The following is a 19,470-nucleotide window of genomic DNA, read 5'->3' on the forward strand; positions in this document are numbered from 1 at the left end:
ATCAGAAAAAAACTTCTCTCTGAGAACAAAAAGGTGCTTTCTCACTAAAGACAGAAATGTCAAATTCAAATGTTTTAAAAAGTAGTGTGGCACTCACTTTCACTGTTAAAATTCAAATAGAATATTCTAAGCCATGGAAGTCACCGGCATTTATTCGGGAGGGGGGGAGGTGGAGGTGCACTTTTTCAGGAACATTCATCAGCATCACACTGATTAGCCATTAGCAATGGAAGGGGGTCACTCTTGAGGGTGTTTTCCAAGCAAATCGGCAATTTCGTCCTCCAACTCATTTGTTTTCACTTTCTCCTTTTTGTATTTTTCTACTTTTTTTCCCAGAGGGAAACACCGCCCACTGACCTCCTCCCGTTTGAAAAATATAGAAACAACATGTGTAAATAAAAACTGTTCAATATTTCTACAAACGGTCTTACAAATATAAGTAACAATGAAATCGCACTTGTGACTTCGGGACCAAATATGGCAAAGTCCTTTTGCAGAATCCTTAGACACTGGGTTCCTCCAATCCAATAGTCTCTTTGCTCCTGCTTCCCAAGTTCAAGAAGTTGCTCTTGGAAATGCAGGTTCAGTAAGTAATAACCTACTGTATGTATTTTTATCAGCTACGGACTTTTTCATTTGATAAGAGCATCTAAAGCAGGTTCCAGAGGCCGAGATCAAGCCATGGCAATTTACTGTTAAGGTTTTAGATACCCACCTGAAGATGTAGACGTTGTGTGATCATATATGGGTCCTTGGTTGGGTGTGTTAAAAGCTTGCCTGAACACCCAATTAAAGTCGTTACGACTGTTAGGTTTCGGCGTACACTGACGTTGGTTAGGATCCTCAAAGGTACAATCATAGGAGTCCAGGGGGATGACAGGAGTTGTTGGCGGGGGGGCCTGTGTTGTTTCTTCGAGACCTACAGCAATAAAGCATAATTAGTATCAGATGTACAATGTAAGTCTGACGGATGAAAATTTGTGTCTAGCTCTTTACTGTTTGCAAAACTGTGGGCAATAGTCATAGCTGTAGCTATGGAAGCACAATTATGACAAGGCTGAGTGTCTAGCTTTTTTGCCTGGGGGCGGGGAGTGGGAAGAGGCATGGAACGGGAAAAGAAAGGGGTTATGGCGGTGGACAAATGAAATATACGGAACTATGTATACTTACGTATCAGTAGGGCAGGTAATTCTTCTGGGGATTATGTCCAAAGTCATATTGTACATAATAATACGAATTTCAATTTAGTTAATCCACTCACAACATGGAAATTTAAGGAAATTTATGGAAATTTATACTTAATCCTCTGATACAAAGTCAGTGAGACTGTGGCCACATGTACATCTATACCGCGTGTCTGGCAAACATTAGAAGACCTATATTCTCAGGATGTCTTGATGAAACACACAATTGTTTGTACTAAACTCAATTAAGAAATACGTATTATCATCTAGCCAGGACATATTTTTTAACATAAATAATGCAATGAAGATCAAGTTTAACATATATGCACACTTTTTAAAATGCATTTTCATTTCTTCCTTTTCCGGATATACAAATTTTGCCACCCTTTCTGCCTCTCCTCACCAAGTTTCTTGGGTGGGGAATTTACGTTTGGAATAAGGGACTTGATCACACTTTCGGACTGACCAGTGACAAATGACTTACCTAAATTGCACTGAGCAACTGACAGCTGTATGTCATCCAAAGCTATATCGCCACGCACACCCGAACTGATGTTAACTTGGAAGATCACCTGACGGGTTCAAAATTTAAATCAGAAATCCTTGATTTTGTACAAAAGCTTCCTTTATGGTCTCATGGTCACCACGTTTTACTCCCCCACCCCCCCAAAAACAAACAAAATTCAACTTTAAAAAAGCAGCTTAGTCTCAGGTGAAAAAAAAGTTTGTCAGAGTATCTTGGGAAAGGGACAAGGCAGCCGTTTTTTTAAAGACTAACAGGCTAACACGTCTTGGCGGTCCAAAAACTGGGGACTACGTTTCTGCTGTGTATTCACCACAAATTTGACAAGGATAGTGATCCAACCAACTGTCATTTTCATCACCAGTCTATAGATTTACTACCAGTGATCCTGCTGGACCATTTTCTGTTCCAGTTTCATCAGGGTTATGGAGTTATTCTGTGAAATTCATCTGAGATTTCTTGCTTCTCTGAACTAAGAATAAAGCCATTTTTGCTCCATGAAGCTTCCTGACCGATGGACCGTGGATACTAGCTGCCATTGTTATAATGGCTGTTTATCTTACCAAGCTGTATTTACTGACCCTACTGCTATTGATATTCATCAGCTAAGGTCATGGAGAATCTGAAGGTCCCCTTGTTCCTTCTACTCATCTGAGAAAGCCAGAAATTGAGCCAAGTACCAGGGCAGAGAATCCTCTACTACAGTAATTCTCACTGTACTTTCCAACTTCAAGTCATCAAGTCAGGCTACATTCGACCAAATCCAGGTCCTTGCCAGCCCCATGACTATCGGAATTCTACCAATCTGAATTGTGTCCTGCTGAATGCTCGCAGTGTGGTCAACAAAAGACTCAATCTTCAGACAGATCTTGCCCTCAATAATATCGACATCGCTTGTGTAACCGAAACCTGGTTTTGCCCTGACATCATGGACTCCGAAATTTTGGACTCTTTACCTCTCACGAACACAATCCTCCATCTCTTAACACTCGCTCTGCTGCTGTTCTCGACATCATTGACTCTCTGAATATGTCTCAACTGGTCTCCTTCCCTACAAAACGAAATTCTCACAAAAATGATGCCATGCTGGACCTCTGCAATGAACCAAAGTGGACTCGGAGTATATGCGAAGGACCTAGGCTGGGCAACAGTGACCATGACTCTGTTCACTTCCAGATCGTCACAACATCCAGATACCAATTTCTCCATCATACCTTTCACCAGTTCCACAACGCTGACAAACAGGATTATCAGACCACCCTACAATGCATTCCATGGCAACTATTCCTTGGATGAGACATGGGAAAATTTCACTTCACTCCTCCATGCGGCAGTGAAGGATGTTGTCTCTATCGCCACCTCCAAAGGACACCGCCGGTCCCCATGGATAACAAATGACATTGTCAAAGCGGCGAGAAAAAAGAACCGTGCGTACAGACCTGCTGTGAATAACAAGAACAATACGAACTTGTTGGACAAATACAAAGAATTACGGTCTTTGGTTAATCAACTCACAAGGAATTCTTATAATGATTATATTCATAGTTTAGCTCTTGATTGTAAAGACAACCCCAAGCGTTTTTGGTCTTTTGTTAACAGCAAGAGAAAACACAAGACGAATGCCACTTTTATTTGCAACAACCAAACTCTCTCTGATCCCAGTGCAATTGCTAATGCTTTCAATCTGCCTTTTCAAAGTAACTTTTCTCCACAGCAATCTTCCTACTATCTACCTGACTAGGAACCCTGCATTGCACATCCTGGTATTGATCCTCTCCATACTTTCTGTGTTACTCAAGGAGATGTCATTAAGGCTGTCAACAAACTTAATCCTTCCAAACCACCCGGCTTGGATGGCATATCTCCAAAAATTCTGGAATTAGATGGTTTCTCGATTGTTCCTGTGTTAATGATATATTCAATCTCAGTCTTTCAACAGGTATCGTTCCCTACAACTGGAAACAGGCGAATGTTGTCCCATTGTTTAAACATGGCGATAAATCTCTCATTACTAATTATAGACCTATTTCCCTTACATCTGTTCTTTGTTTAAATGCTTGAACGTTTTATAAGCAAGAAACTACTTGATCATTCTTTCCAGCATCAGATCATCCCAGATTCACAGCATGGATTTCTACCCTGACGTTCTTGTATTACACATGTACTCAATTAACTTCCCTCTTTGACACCTGGTCTCGAGCTCTTGACATTTCCAATCCTCCTCGTATTGATGCAACCTTTCTTGACTGGTCCAAAGCCTTTGACAAATGTGACCATTCAATCTTTCTTCATGAACTACATCAGTGTGGAATCTGCGGTAACACGCTTTCATGGATCAGTAATTTCCTTTCCAACAGAGAACAACGAGTCATCCTTTCAGGAGCCAATTCTGACTGGATACCGGTAACTTCAGGAGTCCCCCAAGGATCAGTCCTTAGTCCCGTATTATTTAATTTCTTTACATCTGACTTAGCTGCCATGTAAAATCTTCTCTTCCTCAATATGCTGATGACACTGTTTTGTATAGAATTATTAGATGTGAAGATGATATTTCCATTTTACAGAATGACTTCAACGCTGTTTCCAGATGGTGCTCTGATAACCAAATGAAACTTAACTCAACCAAGTGCAAGGTTATGCATGTAACCCGCTCCAGAAAGCAAATACTAACCATTTTTTTTCTTCCAGATTCTAACCAACCTCTTGATGTTGTCCCATCCTACAAATACCTTGGTGTCATCCTCTCTAATGACCTAACCTGGACCAAACATGTAAATTTTGTTCGTGCCAAATGTTCTAGACTTGCTGGCTTCATTCGACGCTCTGTAAAATCCAAAAATGCTAAAGTTGTAATCAAATTACATTGTTCTCTCTGTAGGCACATCTTAGAATATACTGCACCGGTTTGGCTACCTCGTCAGAAAAACCACATCCAATGCCTTGAGACGATCCAATGCCGCTTCACCAAATCTTGCTTCTCCTACAATATTGCTATTTCTCTTTCCTACGAACAACGTCTATCCAAACTTCACTTGCCTCCCCTATACAACAGACTTGTATACCTCACTGCTTTGTTTGTCATTAAGTGTCTTTTCAACATTTCTATTTCCTCACATTTTCTTCTGCAGGCCAACACTAGAAAAACCGACACCCTTCTTTTTAAGCACCAGTACAGTTAAACAAATTGTCTCAAATTTTCTTTCCTCTTTCCAAGACTTTTCAATTCATCTTGATAAACTATATGTTTTATCTAGTTAGTTAGGAGAGCCCCTTGACAGAAACTTGTTTCTTTTGAGTAATCCTGCGGGAGCTGATTCAGTATTGTTATGTTTCTGTTATGTCTATTGTAGTGTTTGTTTGTTTTCTTGTCTGTAATATAATGCATGTATTTACCCAAAAAATGAAATAAACGAAATGAAATGAAAATGAAACACTGTTTTTAAACTTTCATCCAAAGTTAAAAATTGCTTGAAACAAACAGAAAGTAAAAATACGCTGCAAAATTAAGAAAAGAGAGAAACAAGGAACAGGAGGCAGGCAAGGCACAAGAAGTACATGTAGGTGGGGATGAACGGCTGCTCCTTTTAATTGGTATGAAGGATAAAAACATGGCCATCTGCTTTTTCTTCTATTCTGACAACAGAAAAGCCTGATAAAAGCATTACATTCCTCAGGGACAAGGTCACCCATATCAGTGTCCCTGTTTGTTCACCTGGTCAATCCCTATGCAACCCCTACCGGTACATCGTACATATTAGAGTCTCCTAATGTGGGACAGTTTGATTTCTCACTTGGCTTTCCTCATCATACAGTGTAGCCAAAACCTCTTGTTGAAAAACGTCAAATTCATTTGGGTATACACCAGTTCTATACACGTACATGTATATACACTGCTGGAAATTTGTGAAAAATTTCGGTGAACTAAAATTTCCAGTAAAATTCAAGAACAGCGGCACCCAGAAATTGGACAAGAATTCGGCTGAGCGTTCCCAAACATGGTTTCCTTGAAAAAAGAAGATCTGTAACTTTGATAAATTCTAGTAAATCATTCATTACCTCCACTCATAAGTGTGTGAGAAAATTATTTTCATATTTGTAGGTGCATTTTACAAGTTCATCTTGCACTTCAGAAGAAAATCTGAAAAAGCTAATTATTTTTGTTCATCAGAACTCTGTAGCAGGCGAGTACTAAAAAATCAAAGCTTTTGAAACTGCTAGAATATTGGGAGTTGATGAAATGTCCAATTCAGGTAAAAATATTACTCCAGCAAGGCACTAGCTTCAGGATGAAAATAATCTCTACCACCCATTCATGCTTGTACTTTTTTTAATTTTAATCAACAATATCTTCTAAAACTTTCTGGCACATAAATGATGTAAACACAGTGGCAAGACTTCCATCATTGTTTTTACCTACCAGTATTATATCAGCTGTCAGAAATGGATAACATTGAGGTCTTAAAGAGTCAAATTTACATGTAGCACGGAGTTCTGAAGCACTTAAGCCTACGTGTACTTACAGAAATACTTTTTAGACCAGCCTATTAGGTTTGTGCACATGGCAAAGGGTGTCCAGATATTACTGCATGTCATTTCAAAATCATTCGGTTTGAACTAAATATCAGAAGTAAGCCTAACGTTAACATTATCTAAGCATAATTTCCTCTCGAGTACACTTCCTTGCTCTATCGCCGCCTTTATGAGTACTGTGGCGGGAAACTGACACCTTTTTGTGGCGGACCAGCAGACTGGCCTGATCGGAGATAGAATTGACCTGGCCTAACCCAACAAATATATTTATTTAACCTTACGCAAGAATGAGCGGCTATCCAAACGCAAGGGGGGATATCAGTTAATGAACGGTGGACTATGCCTTAAGGGCTGTTCGTTTGGTGGAAGTTTACTGCCGCTCTGTGATTAGGTAATTGATTCCAATGCCTATAAAGATTACAATTAATGACAATAAGTGATATAGGACTGAACTAAATCTCACGGTGACCAGTGATTTCCAAGGCAATTATATGATTGGTTTATTCAGTGTCAGTGCTCAGCAATTAACTATATACAAAATGATCCTCAAGGGGAGGTAATCCGTGGTCAACTGCACCACGAACGTGGTTAATCAGCCGTATCCTTAACCTACACAAGAATAACCCTCACGGTGACCAGGGTAAACCTCACAGCGATCAGGGTAACCCTCACAATAACCAGGTAACCCTCACGGTGATCAGGCTAACCCTCAAGTCTAAATAAATAATCTACCGATGGCTTATAACTGATAAGTCTTGACCACACAAGCAAATACAATCTTCGTAACTGTACAACACAACACAATGGTGTAGAGTTGTACAACAATAATCTATACTGCCTTACGAAGCAACACAGTTCCCAAACTTCAACAAGGTTTTAGGTGACTTAAATAACCCTCACCCACTTCAAGTTATCACAAAATAACACAGGTAAGTTGATTAAGAAGGCGACTATAATAGTCCTCACCATACTCTAACGGAAACCTGCACCTAGTAAACCTCAACGAGGCTTTCGGAAAGCAAGCTCCCAGACCAGGACCGCAACCAACCGTCGCTGTGCCAACAAGCATAGAACAACGGCACACAATCCTTCTAGTCTAAGCTCCGCTAATTCCCCAATTAACTGGTTCACACGGGTTCCCTATCCCTGTAATCTACCAGTACCACTTCTTAAATAAATGAGACTGTCTAACGATTCCCTAATCTTCAAAGAGATCTGATATAATCGGCAGCTCCGGCAACTGAGAACAAGCACCCCACTGACCATCGCACCAGGTACACTTGAGGTAGATCACCAACCACCAGCGGTCGTACGTCAGATTTACACTCGAAACTCAGAACACAACACAACTCCACAGGGCTCTGGTTAGCACGCTGCCATCTTGAGAAGTCCCGGCAACCCACGCAGCCAGCGTCCAGACCTAAGGTAATGCGCGCCTCTGATTGGTTGCCCTGTGCATGTTTAATGCATGATTAGACGGCCTGAATTATTAATTACCCTGATTAACACAAGTCTGCGCAGCTACCCTGTTTCGCCACAGTACACTAGCCTGACTACGCCTATTAAAAATTATGCATTGCATACACCACAGAACAGACAGCTTTGTTCAACCAAAAACCACTATGATTGTTTCTTAACGTGTCATTACCTGAATACTGGAGCTGCCCGAAGAGCTACTGACATCAATCTCAACCTGCCGGTGGTGCCAGACATCACCCAAAGCTCCAGTGTCGTTATAAATCGATGTCTCCACTCCACTGACCTTCTTGTACACGTGCAGAGATTGCAGGGCCGTGCCGAACATGTGGACGTAGTATTCGAGGCATAGTTGAGTTGTGCCGGATTGGATGAGCACAGCTGGGCTAATGACTCTGGCCACGGGGGTATCGAAACTGAAGGTTGTTATGTCGGTGTCAAGAAAATGACCTGAAATGTTTAGGAAACATACAAACAGACCTGAAGTTACTTTCGCTCTAGTGCAGCAAGGTCTGGTCAAAAACTTCATGGAAAGTTAAAAGCCATGGTTACGGGCGGCTGCAGGTTGCTTCAGAATGGGCACAACTCAACAATGGGCACAAATAACACATCTCCTTGAGGAAGCCCCGCCGCGAGCTAGCCAAGGTTAGACGTCGTCTACATTGCATTGCGACTAACGTCCAGAATATAAATTTACTCAAATAACGTGAATTTTTCTCAACCCTTTTCTCACATTTTTACCTGGCGACGACAGCTCAAATGACGTTCACAAGTTCCTTGTACGCCGAATTCCATAAACACTGTTTTGAAATTACTAAATAAGCCCGGGGACTACGTATTTTGCCAGAAATTTTGCGAAACTCCACGCTTTCCATTGAGATTCGGGAACAACCTATGATCGTCTAGTAGTACGCATTTGTGGGTGCGCGAAATGGCCTCCAAGCTCGGCCCTCATTCAGTCAGTTATGTTGTCTAGAGCTAGGTCTTCGCTCCATTGGAAATGCGTGGAGATAAGCAGACAACAGACCTAGCCGTAGCTTGGTTAACGACGGAAAGCGTGGAGTTGCGCTAAATTTCCTGCAAAATACGATGTCCACGGGCGTATTTAGTAATTTCAACACAGCATTTATGGAATTCGGGGTACAAGGCACTTGTGAGCGACATTTGAGCTGTCTTTGCCAGGTAAAAATGTGAGAAAAAAACGTTGAAAACAATTTCGGGACAACTGACACCTTTTGTGGTGGACCAGCAGACTAGCCTAATCGGAGACAGAATTGACCCGACCTAACCAAACAAATATATTTATTTGACCTGACGCAAGAATGAGGGGTTATCCAAACGCAAGGGGGGATATCAGTTAACGAACGGTTGACTATGCCTTAGGGGCTGTTCGTTTGGTGGAAGTTTACCGCCGCTCTGTGATTAAGTAATTGTTTCCAATGTCAATAAAGGTTACAATAAATGTCAATTTTTAAAAGGTGCTCTCTGGAGGTGGATCAAGGATTTCTTAGTGTGTCGTCTCCATGCAGAGAGTAAGTTTTGTGGCAGTGAAGTCTGGCGTTCCACAGGGCAGCGTACTTGGAGTCGGACCTCTTCTTTTTGAAATATTCGTCAATGACCTCGCCCATAATATTAATTGTGATTGTGCTTTATTCGCTGATGATATACTATTGTAGTTCATGCTCACTCTGATGTTTCTATTCTCCAGCAGGACCTTGATAAGCTGAGTGTTTGGAGTGCCTCCAATGGTATGACCTTCAATGCTAGTAAATCCAAACTTATGCACATCTCCCTTAAACGACACCCATCCCTCCCTTTTTATTTTCTTTCAGGTATCCCACTGACAGCTGTACAATCGGTCAAATATCTTGGAGTCACTCTGAATGCTCAGCTATCTTGGAACGATCATGTTAAGTCTGTAATTTCCTCTGCAAATCGCACACTTGCTCCCATCAAAACCATTGCCTTCAACTCTTCCACTTCAACAAAACTAACTCTCGTCCTTCCTATATTGGAGTATGGTGTGCCTGCCTGGCTCCCTCAGACAAGAAAGCCGGTTTTATTCTTGGCCAGAAGCGTGGTGTGACGAGTTACCCTGATAGGTTAGAAACTCTGGGTTGGTCTGACTTGTCTTGTCGTCGTAATTACGCTGTTCTCTCGTTTGCCATCAATTGTCTGTTCAATATTGTTGAATGTAATCAACGTGTTTACAATGTTTCTGATAATTCCCGCCATGTTCATGATGTTTTGTTTCAGCACCGGCAAGCTAGGACCAAATCCCTGCATTTATCATGTTTCTATGCTTTCCCTCGTCTTTGGTCAACTCTCCCTGAACACGTACGCATTGCTATTGTTTTACAGCCTTTTTCAACGTTTCTTCCCACTCTTCGAAACAGTTTTCTCTTTTCATAAATCCCAACCCCGTATGTATGTTACATGTACATGTAATGCTTATAACTGTAATTGAGCCTCCTCTCTGCCAACTGTCAATTACATTTTATCTGATTGGCGCTCTACATGGAAATATATGAATCATGCAGTTCAGTTGTTGTATACATGAATATTTATCAAGAATCAGGTTGATCAAGTCATTAGGCAGGCACAGGGATCGTGGGCCGGCGTACGCCGAAAATGAACAGCCCACGAGCAAGGGCAGAATCGGTGTGGCATGCTGGACTGATCGCGGGCAACAGTGAAGGGGCTCCGCACTAATTGTAAAATGACGCAGCGTATGGGCGATAAACATGACCAACTAACGACTTGTGAGACTAACGACTTACCCGTGTCGTTCCCGTAGGTGTGATCGAATCGAGGGGAGGAATCCACGGGTCCAGAGCTGGCACCACTCGACCTCTTGAAGTCTGCATCGTCAGTGTAGACATTGTAGAAGCCACACATTGGGTCGGCCTCATTCTCAAAATCACAGTTAATTATCAGAGTTCCCTTGCCTTGAATGGACAGAAAAGAGTATCGGTAAATTGCCATGATGTGTTCTTCACTACTGGACACGTTTTGGGACCTAGGAGGTGACCGCAACTTAATTATATTGCGGCCGCAACTTATTGAGAAACATGCACCACCCTGCGAATTACATATTACAATCTGTGGAGGACGAAAAGTAGCCTTCTGGTTTTCAACTATTAGAATAGTAGAAAAGCAAAATGAACATTTTTTTATAATTTTTCTATTTTTCTGCTTCAAGCAAATTTGACGTTTTCTCCGTTCACTGGCGGCCGAAAAGCGGCCATTTTTCGGCTTTTCTCCTTTCGAACAGGCAGAAAAGGAGTATCAGGCGACATGAAGCGTGAATTCTACTTTTCTGCTTTTTTATACCAAAGAGGCAGAATTTCATAGGCGGCTGAAAAGTAACCATCTGCTTTTCTGCCTTCCAAGGGCCATGAACGCGGGGTTGTGAACCTCACGTTTTGACCACTTCCTTTTAGGGTATTGAGGATGTACAAAACAATATTTACTGTCCACCCTGTCATTTGTAATGAAAGATTCACATGTTTTCCAGGGTCCAAGCAAGCTTGTGTGTCGATTGGATGATAGCTGTAAAACTGGTGTTACCATTCCCTCATTCAGATTAAATGTATTTCATGCTAAAATGTGCTATAATTTAATTATGTATTTTGCCTTATGTGAACAATGTACATCAAATTCTCTCATAATTATATCAGAACTGAGCCCCCCAACTTTTTAGGTACACTTGTGACTTTTGGAAAATAGAGGGTGCTCTTTATCTTGTCTCATTAACATACCATTAAAGGTCATTGAGCAAAGTTTTTGTGAAACAAAAGGGTCGAAAGAAAATCTTCCTTTTCATCTCACAGCTCCGAACCTGGTCACAGTGTATTTGAAATGCTCTTTTCTCAGCCTCACCAGGACGCCTATTCTGCCGTATGGGATTGGTCCGCAGAAAGCATGGTTAATTAAGGCGAACTTTTTTGGGGGGGGTGCAAATGAACTAGTCAAATCTGGATGGCCCGTTGACTGCAAATCAGACGCATCGGTTTTTGTAACATATTTCCATGCGCTGTATAGTAGTAGTCGTGGTTAATCCCCGAGAAACTGACCGTGAGTCCATCCTAGTAAGCTAAATGGTTACGTATTCGTAACCATCGCTGGGTTTTGTCCAGTTTGAACGCTGTGTGATAGTGCACTCCCCCCCCCATCGGCGTGAAATTCGTGAGAGCATGCCCACTGAACTACCCTTGCAGTGCTAGCTATTTCGAATGCATGGACTACTCTCGTGGCAAAATTTTCCCGAGACACGTCTGGAGACGTTCTGATAAGAGTAATGAGATAAACCTGACGGACTTGACGGAAATTTAAATCAATAGCCATGCTGACAACATGTGAGAATGACTGGTGTAGTGGGCGGCTATGTGCACCCACTTGGTCGCGTTGGTGGGCTGGTGAAAAGTGAACGCCTTGTTGTGGCTCATTCCGCGCTACATGCAGTCGTGGCCAACCATTATCTTGCCCAACATAATGAAAACCAAAAATCAACTCAGATTTTCGTGGAACGCTAATCTGTGCGAGATGGCAATAGCTGCTTCTAGACTGGTGCTGTTAGGTGACGGTTTACCACACAGTTTGAACTCCATCTCCTCTCTTTTACATCAGAAAACTGTAAAGGTACTTACCTGCAATATAATTGGAATTATATGAGATCACTGGAGAAGAGAATCACGCTGTATTATTTCCCTCGTAATAGAAGAGAATGGTATCGTCCCATGCAAATGAGCTCCACTGGAGCATATATACCGCCCGAGTGAACTCAACTCTGTCTTGTTTAAAGTACATGTACAGTACATGTATATGGTAGATTGTGTTTGTGTTGGCGGTGGACAAATAATCACGTGGGTGGGAGAAAAATGTATAAGTTCAAATGGGAGGGAGTGTGATTCTCTCCAAGAAACTTATATAATTCCAAGCATACTGCAGGTAAGTACTTTTACATAGTTTTGAATTATATTTCGCCATTGTCGTAAAGACTCACGTAAAGAACAACGACCAGCCGTGACCAGAGCCGCAAGCATTGCACAGGTCAGTTGGCGTAGAGACAGACTCCTGTTGTAAGGAAGACATTTGATGTAGGACAAAACTCTCAATACATCCTAAGTAGTGGAGTATTAAGGCTTTGATTTCTTCAAATTGAAAACACACTTGAAGAAACGAGTCATAATTGGATGTTTGTCCACAGGACCACCATTAATTGATTAGTGGGCAGACGAAATTGCCAAACGATAAACATTCAATGTCCGATATTGAAAACCTTCATCTACCAAATGGCGAAGGAACTCCAAAATGTCAGTCAGAGGTACTCGAACAGGAGTTACCTTCCTTGCAGTACACCAGCGATGTCAACGTTGCCAGGAAAGACTGGAACTGCTTGATGGTGCCAGCCCTCCAGGAGTGCATGATAATATCGGACACTCTTTGAAAAAAAACCTTGCGAAGGCAGGGATCCCCTGATAACCTCCACGCGGCTAGACAAAGGCTGTTACCCAATGGGTGTTTTAGACCGCTGTGAGGGAAGAACTTCATTTTGGCGTCAAATCGCAGAAGACTTGAGGGATGAGCTGCCACTCCGTATGGTCTTCGAACGTTCAGGATATTGTATCTGCGCTTGTGTTGAGGGATCCTGGTAGGAATTCAGTTGAAAGATGGATTCCCCGCTCCAGACACCATAGCCAAATTTGAACTGCTAACTGTGACAAGTCCATATTGCGAGTTCCGCTCTGGTGCTGTAGATAAGAAATGGTCGTCGAGCTGTCCATCTGAAGCCGGGCGTGGACAGCCGAATAGGGCTGCAAGGAGCTCTAAATAGTTGATGTGATGTCGTGACTTTGTAACTGTCCCGCACATGCTTCCCAGCCTTGAAGGGAAGCATCTGGTTGGAGGAAAATGTCTGGGTTGGATAACAGGATCGCCATCTCGTTCCATTTCTGAAGACAAGTCACCCAAGAATGTAGCTCATGTCGAGCCCTCGGGGAATTACAGTACGATTCACGTCTCGAAGGAGTTTTCTATATGTAGAGCTTTCATCTTGTCTCGTTGATATTGGCGGTAAAACAGTAAGACTGGATGAACAGCTGAAATGGTGGCCGACAACCTGCCTATTAAACTCGCGAGATCCCGTACCGTTACTGATGACTGCTGCAGAATGGAGATACACAATTGTGTTATTTTGTCCACTTTCTTAGCTGGAAGAGAATAAGTCATTGAGATCGTGTCTATGGTAAACCATATCGTGAGATGGAGTGAGATTCGACCTCTCCCAGTTTATGAGGAAGCCTAGATCCTGAAGGAGGTTTAGTGACATGTTGACATGTTTCTGGCATTCACCTAATGACCTTCCCATGAGGAGGATGTCGTCAAGATAGAAAACGCTTCGCGGATGCCTTGTTGTCGTAGATGGTTTTAAAACCTTGGTAAATATCAGAGGAGCACTTGAGCACACAAACTGGTAAAGTATTTCCTGCCACAAGAAACAGAGTCATTTATGATGGTCTTTGTGTATGGGGACGGTAAAAAATGCATCCTTCAAGTCGATCGAGCACAGGTAATCGCCGGGTTGAAGGAGATTCTTTACTGAAGCAATCCCCTCCATCTTGAAATGTTCACAAGCTTGTTCAGTGGTTTTAAGTTTATAATTGGCCAAAGACCTCCTGTCTTCTTGGGAACTAGAAACAAACTGGAAATTAACTGTCCTTTCTCTGCATGAACTGGGCTAACTGCCCCTTTGAAAACTATTTTTTTCCCACTTCCGATGAAATTATGGCCTCCTGGGCCGGTGTATGTACATGTGCTTGCGGAAAGGAAACTTAACAGGTACTTGAACAAAAGGAGTGCGATAACCTTCTACTGCTTGTAGAATCCATCTGTCGGTTGTTAATTTTGTCCAGCGGGCATAGAAAAACTGGAGGCGTCCCGCTGGTTGATGAGCGTTCGGACGACTTGAAATTGGATTTACGCTTGCTCCAGGAAGGTTGCCGAAGACTTTGTCTGACTGGAAACCTGTCCCGAAAGGAACTTTAACTTTGGCCTCGTCTGCGAGACATGGCTGCAATATAAGGAGACCCAGACCATTGTTTGCCTTTAAATTAAGGTGGACGGTTGTCTTCGTGTAACCTTGGAGGCGAGTTTGCTAGCCTTCTCTGTGTCTCGATATCTTTCAAGATTGACGCACCAAATAAGAATTCAGCCGATGGGACGTTTTTACTGATGGAATCGAACCGTTTGTCGAGTAGTTCATGAAAAGCTCTTTGACAGTTTAACGCAACGACCTGACTTGCGATCCCAGGAGAATAAGAGCTGATGAGATATAATCCAAGACCAAGAATTTGTCTACCTCCTCAGGGGCGTTGAACAGCTGTAGAAGGGGTATCGCTGAGCGTAGAACGTGATTGTAAGACGTCCGAAGACGGTCGTCCTTTGACACTAGCGACAAGCAAATGTCTTGGAAAGCAGATTTAACCTGGGTTGGCAACTCTGGTGCGTGAAACAGATGTTCCTGTGACGTGGGCACAAGGTATGGATGCAGTTCATCTTTTGTGTATTCGTGCGACAGTTTGTTGGTGCGTTACTGCTTCCACCACACCGAAGCCTTGTCGGATATAGCTGATCCAGTGTCTTTAACATGAGGATTACGGAAGGGGTCGCTATCGGACTGTACCGTGGAACAGGTGTCACCAACTTCAGAGGCTACATCCGTAGGCGTTCCCGTTTTAGTCTGTGTCTCCGGCGGAGGAGAGCCCAACGCTGCTTGAATGTTGCTTGTGGACCTCTTGTTAGCCATATTCCATACAATAGTCAGTATATAAATCCAATTTGTAGTATTGCACGATATATACATCCACAAGTGCAAAATCCGAGAGAGTGGGTGAGAAAACTATGACAACTGGGCAAACCGCACTACAAAAGACAAAGACACAATTGAGTGCACTCGGACGGTATATATACTCTAGTGGAGCTCATTTGCATAGTGGGACGATACCATTCTCTTCGAAGGGTGGAGCTAACCGTATTACGAGGGACATAGCACAGCGTGAGTCTTGACGACGATGACGAAATATAATCCGGGTGCGCCATACACCCTAAGTACTGTTTTCTACGTCTTCACTCCTCCAAAGCGGAAATGGTCGTAACCTACAGGTTATGACAACATTCACGGCCCATTGAGGTCAGAAAAACGGATGCATGGCCACGTTTAGGCCACATATGTAAAATCTACTTCTCCGGTATCACAAAGCAGAAAAGTTGACTTCTTGATTGTCGTTAAAACGTTCAATCCACTTTGGCTACTTTTAGGCCACTAGCAAAGGAGGAAAATTAAAACTGATTTTGTGGTAGCAAAAAAGCAGAAAAATGCAGTACAATAAAATGTTCGTTCTGTTTTTGAGATAGATGTGAATCTGCTTTTCTATTATTCTGATAGCAGAAAAGCAGACGGTCAAATTTCATCTTCCATACCCTATCACCTTGTAAAAAGTGGCACTAATGGAGCTTCATACAGTGGTGGGGTTACACACCTTTTTCAAAGGGACATCACAAGAAAGCTGGAGTTGCATTTTAAAGGAGTATTCGCTGCTTTCAAAGCGGGACGGCGTCGGTGGGCACGGGCGTCTGCTGAGGGGCACGTGCCCCATATCCCCATAGGTCTAGTTACACACCACTAGGACAGGACCTCTCGAAGGCCATCAAAAAGACTTTTTAATGTGGTAAGAGGACAAGTTGTTCGACATGTATTTTATTTCCTTTCTCCATAACTTGAGACTTTACCAATGCCCTTCAGTAACGCATCAAACGTGACGTAACCTGAAAAATCCTCAGTTGTTTTACTCCACCCCCCAAAAAAAGCTGGCTCCAGGAAGTTCGATTCTGGATCCTTTTGTATTTTCGAGCTCATTGGAATAGCGTATTTGCGCTCTCCTTTTTTTTCTAGGTGTTTGAAGTGTTTGAGCAGTTTGCATATTAAAATCCACTTGAATACGATGATACCAAAATAAAACAATCCATACAAAATCACAGTCTGTTAACTTTACGCCCGAACAGTTCGGAGTTGACTTTTTCGCTGAACTTTTTTCTAAGTCCAGTCTGTAATCAGTTGCTGATCCGGGGGGGGTCACCCCATCCCCACTCTGACATGAAGAAAGGAACAAAATGAATGAAATAACAATTACAGTAATAATAATAATAATGAAAATACTCTCACCGCTAATGGTTCATTAGGGAGACATTCCCATAAGAACGTACACAAAATCTTTCCAACTTTACTGTCCCATTATATTTGTAAATATAATGGTTATTCTTAATTTGGTACAATGTAATGTATTACAGAGTAACAATGTAATACATTACCACTGTGCCCGCCTTTCAGCAACATCCCCCCCCCAAAAACCCCTTCTTCCCGAAAGGTCACACAAGGTGAGGCCTCAGTGGAGAATGTTGCCATAGAGAAACCTGCAACACCTAAATGCTGCATTATCTGACAGCGAACGGGCACTAAATCAGTCAAGTTACAGTAAGGGTCGTGTTCCCAGCCAGAAGAGTTAACCAAGAAACGTCATATTGATATATAATATGGACCAAAAGGTTACCTCTCCAGCAACTGTGTACCAGCAGGTACCATTGTCTTGAAAAGCACATGCAGTTTTTCCCATTGTTAAACAATGCTAATTGAACTTTTAATTTTTTAGATGTTTAAAAAGTCATTTTGCCGGTGGAAAAAGAAAGTGATGGGGGGGGGTGCGACAGTGTGGGCGTAAGAGTGATGCCGAAAAGAACAGTAGGCCTAAGCTACTGTTAAACAGTACCTCTTTGTGGGTTGAATAAAAGCTTGTCAAAAAAGGCAACCGCGGTCACAAAATTCAATCATTCAACAAAATTCAAACCTTTAAAGGTGACATGCCATTTTAGTTACAGCCCTTCAGGCGTGGACAGAGATCTCAGATCGCCACTTTCAGATTTATCAGAACTGCTTGTTCAAATGTTTTCTTTTTAGAAAATGAAAAGACCAACACCACTTACAAAATGAGATAGCCGATGAAAGGATGACAAACAGGACATAGCAGCGTAACTCCATGGTCATTCGTCTCAGCCAAGAATGTCTATTGACGCAGCAAAGCACACTCAATATACCCCTCTGATCTGGTCTGTTAATTCACTTGACGGTATCTAACCCTTCAAAGTGTTGCACCAAGAGGAGTCGGCCCGGCAGAGGCTGGTACACGCCCACCGCTTTCAAACCGATCTCATCACTTGACGGGTCTCTTAATGTTCAAAACCAAACAGCGACACCCTTGAGCCCGCTGGGGAACATGTGATGCCAGGACCTTCAGGTGGAACAGGGGGAAAAACGCGCCCCTCAACATAAGCATAGGGTCGGAGTAATTGACTGTTTACTGGAGTTCAAAGCACCAAAGTGGGTGAAAATATTTGGACAAAAATTACTGGCAGGCTAACTTGCGCGGTTCTACTTGACCCAGGGGGTAGGGATTAAAGGAACATGATCGTCCGACAAAGGGCTAGTCGTCGGACGAAACATTCAGGATATACATAAAATCAACTGATGGGCTCATCAGGAGGTCATGTAAGGCGCGGATCCAGACGTGATGGGGCAGGGGGTTAACCCCCTGTTCTAACACGCACGCAAGAATTAAAAAAAAATGAAATAACAGTTATAAAAATACATGTACAACAAGTTATATCATGTAAGGGTTTTTGACATGCACATCACAGTGTAATGCTTTTACTTTGTGTCTGCCTGTCTGCAAAAAGCTAAGGGGCCTGCCCTCCGGAAAAATTCCTGGATACACCCCTGCTTGTTACCCCCTTTTGTGGGGAGGTTTGAAAACCTTGGAGCTTTAAAAATGTGTAACCTTAATTAATTAATTAATTAATTAATTCGGTGTGAGACATTTCTTCGAAAAACACAAATATGGCACCCGGGACATGCTTTGGTCACACATATTTTGCAGTAAAAGGGGACTTATTACATACAAATTATATTCTCCCAATTTTTTTCTGAATAAATCAAATGGAACCCCCTCTAAGGCAGGCTGTAATTGCATTTTTTTGGGGGGGGGGGAAGTCCTTTATGGGGGCGTAGCTCGTATTGAGAGGAGCATTTTGCACCTTTTTTGGACCCATAAATGACATTTTCACGCTTCTTTCTCCCCTCCTTCCTCCATGAGACAACACAAGCCAACGGATGGCAAAAGGCACTACATGATGTGTTTGGTCATGCATGTGTTTTCCTCTGCCAAACCGCTCTCACAAGTCTCAACAGGTTAAAAGGTGGTCTCAGCTTAGCGCTGCCAGGCCCGGCCGGCCTAATAATAAAAAGGTCAGACAGGGTAATAAACTATTGTGGCGTCAGCAACACAGCTCCAGACAGTCGGATGATCCCAAACAGTATCTCATTGGTCTAAATTCACTGGCCTGATTCACTAGGAGAATAGGGGAGAGAGTTTTTTCTTCACAACAATGTGCAGTGAGGATAGTGTATGCAAACACATTCAAAGATATTGGACAGGGGATGCTTGGGTGATCCCAAGACTGAACCCCCCTCCAAAAGTAGCAGCACGAGGATTCAAAAGAAGTCACGGGTGCTCGGCTAGGTCATGTGAAGCATTTGAAAAAAACAATCAGATTACGTGATTTGTGACCAAAGGCTGTTCCGCCCTCTTCAGTGTTGTAGTCGAGTACTTTCCAAATATCAACGTTCTCCGCAAAATACCGAACTGG

At 42.6% G+C, this 19,470-nt stretch overlaps 1 protein-coding gene across 3 annotated transcripts in view; it reads right to left on the reverse strand.

Moving 5' to 3' along the window:
* LOC110985856 (MAM and LDL-receptor class A domain-containing protein 1-like) overlaps positions 1-18,179 on the reverse strand; it is a 48,865-nt gene extending 30,686 nt beyond the window's left edge. The window contains exons 1-5 of one of the 3 annotated variants that reach the window (XM_022247272.2): positions 17,752-18,179; positions 10,494-10,661; positions 7,886-8,163; positions 1,669-1,756; positions 716-919 (exon numbers count right to left, since the gene is read on the reverse strand). In XM_022247272.2, the coding sequence (XP_022102964.2) occupies positions 716-919; positions 1,669-1,756; positions 7,886-8,163; positions 10,494-10,661; positions 17,752-17,812 (799 nt within the window). In that variant the 5' untranslated portion in view covers positions 17,813-18,179. Of the gene's footprint in view, positions 1-715; positions 920-1,668; positions 1,757-7,885; positions 8,164-10,493; positions 10,662-12,718; positions 12,774-13,058; positions 15,621-17,751 lie in introns of those variants that run through there. The other 2 variants (XM_087136935.1, XM_087136936.1) reach the window with 2 other exon arrangements.
* Positions 18,180-19,470: the final 1,291 nt, after the last annotated feature.

This window comes from Acanthaster planci, linkage group LG05 (genome assembly GCF_054643075.1).
Source record: "Acanthaster planci isolate LZ-2023a linkage group LG05, COTS_SCS, whole genome shotgun sequence".
NCBI lineage: Eukaryota > Metazoa > Echinodermata > Asteroidea > Valvatida > Acanthasteridae > Acanthaster > Acanthaster planci.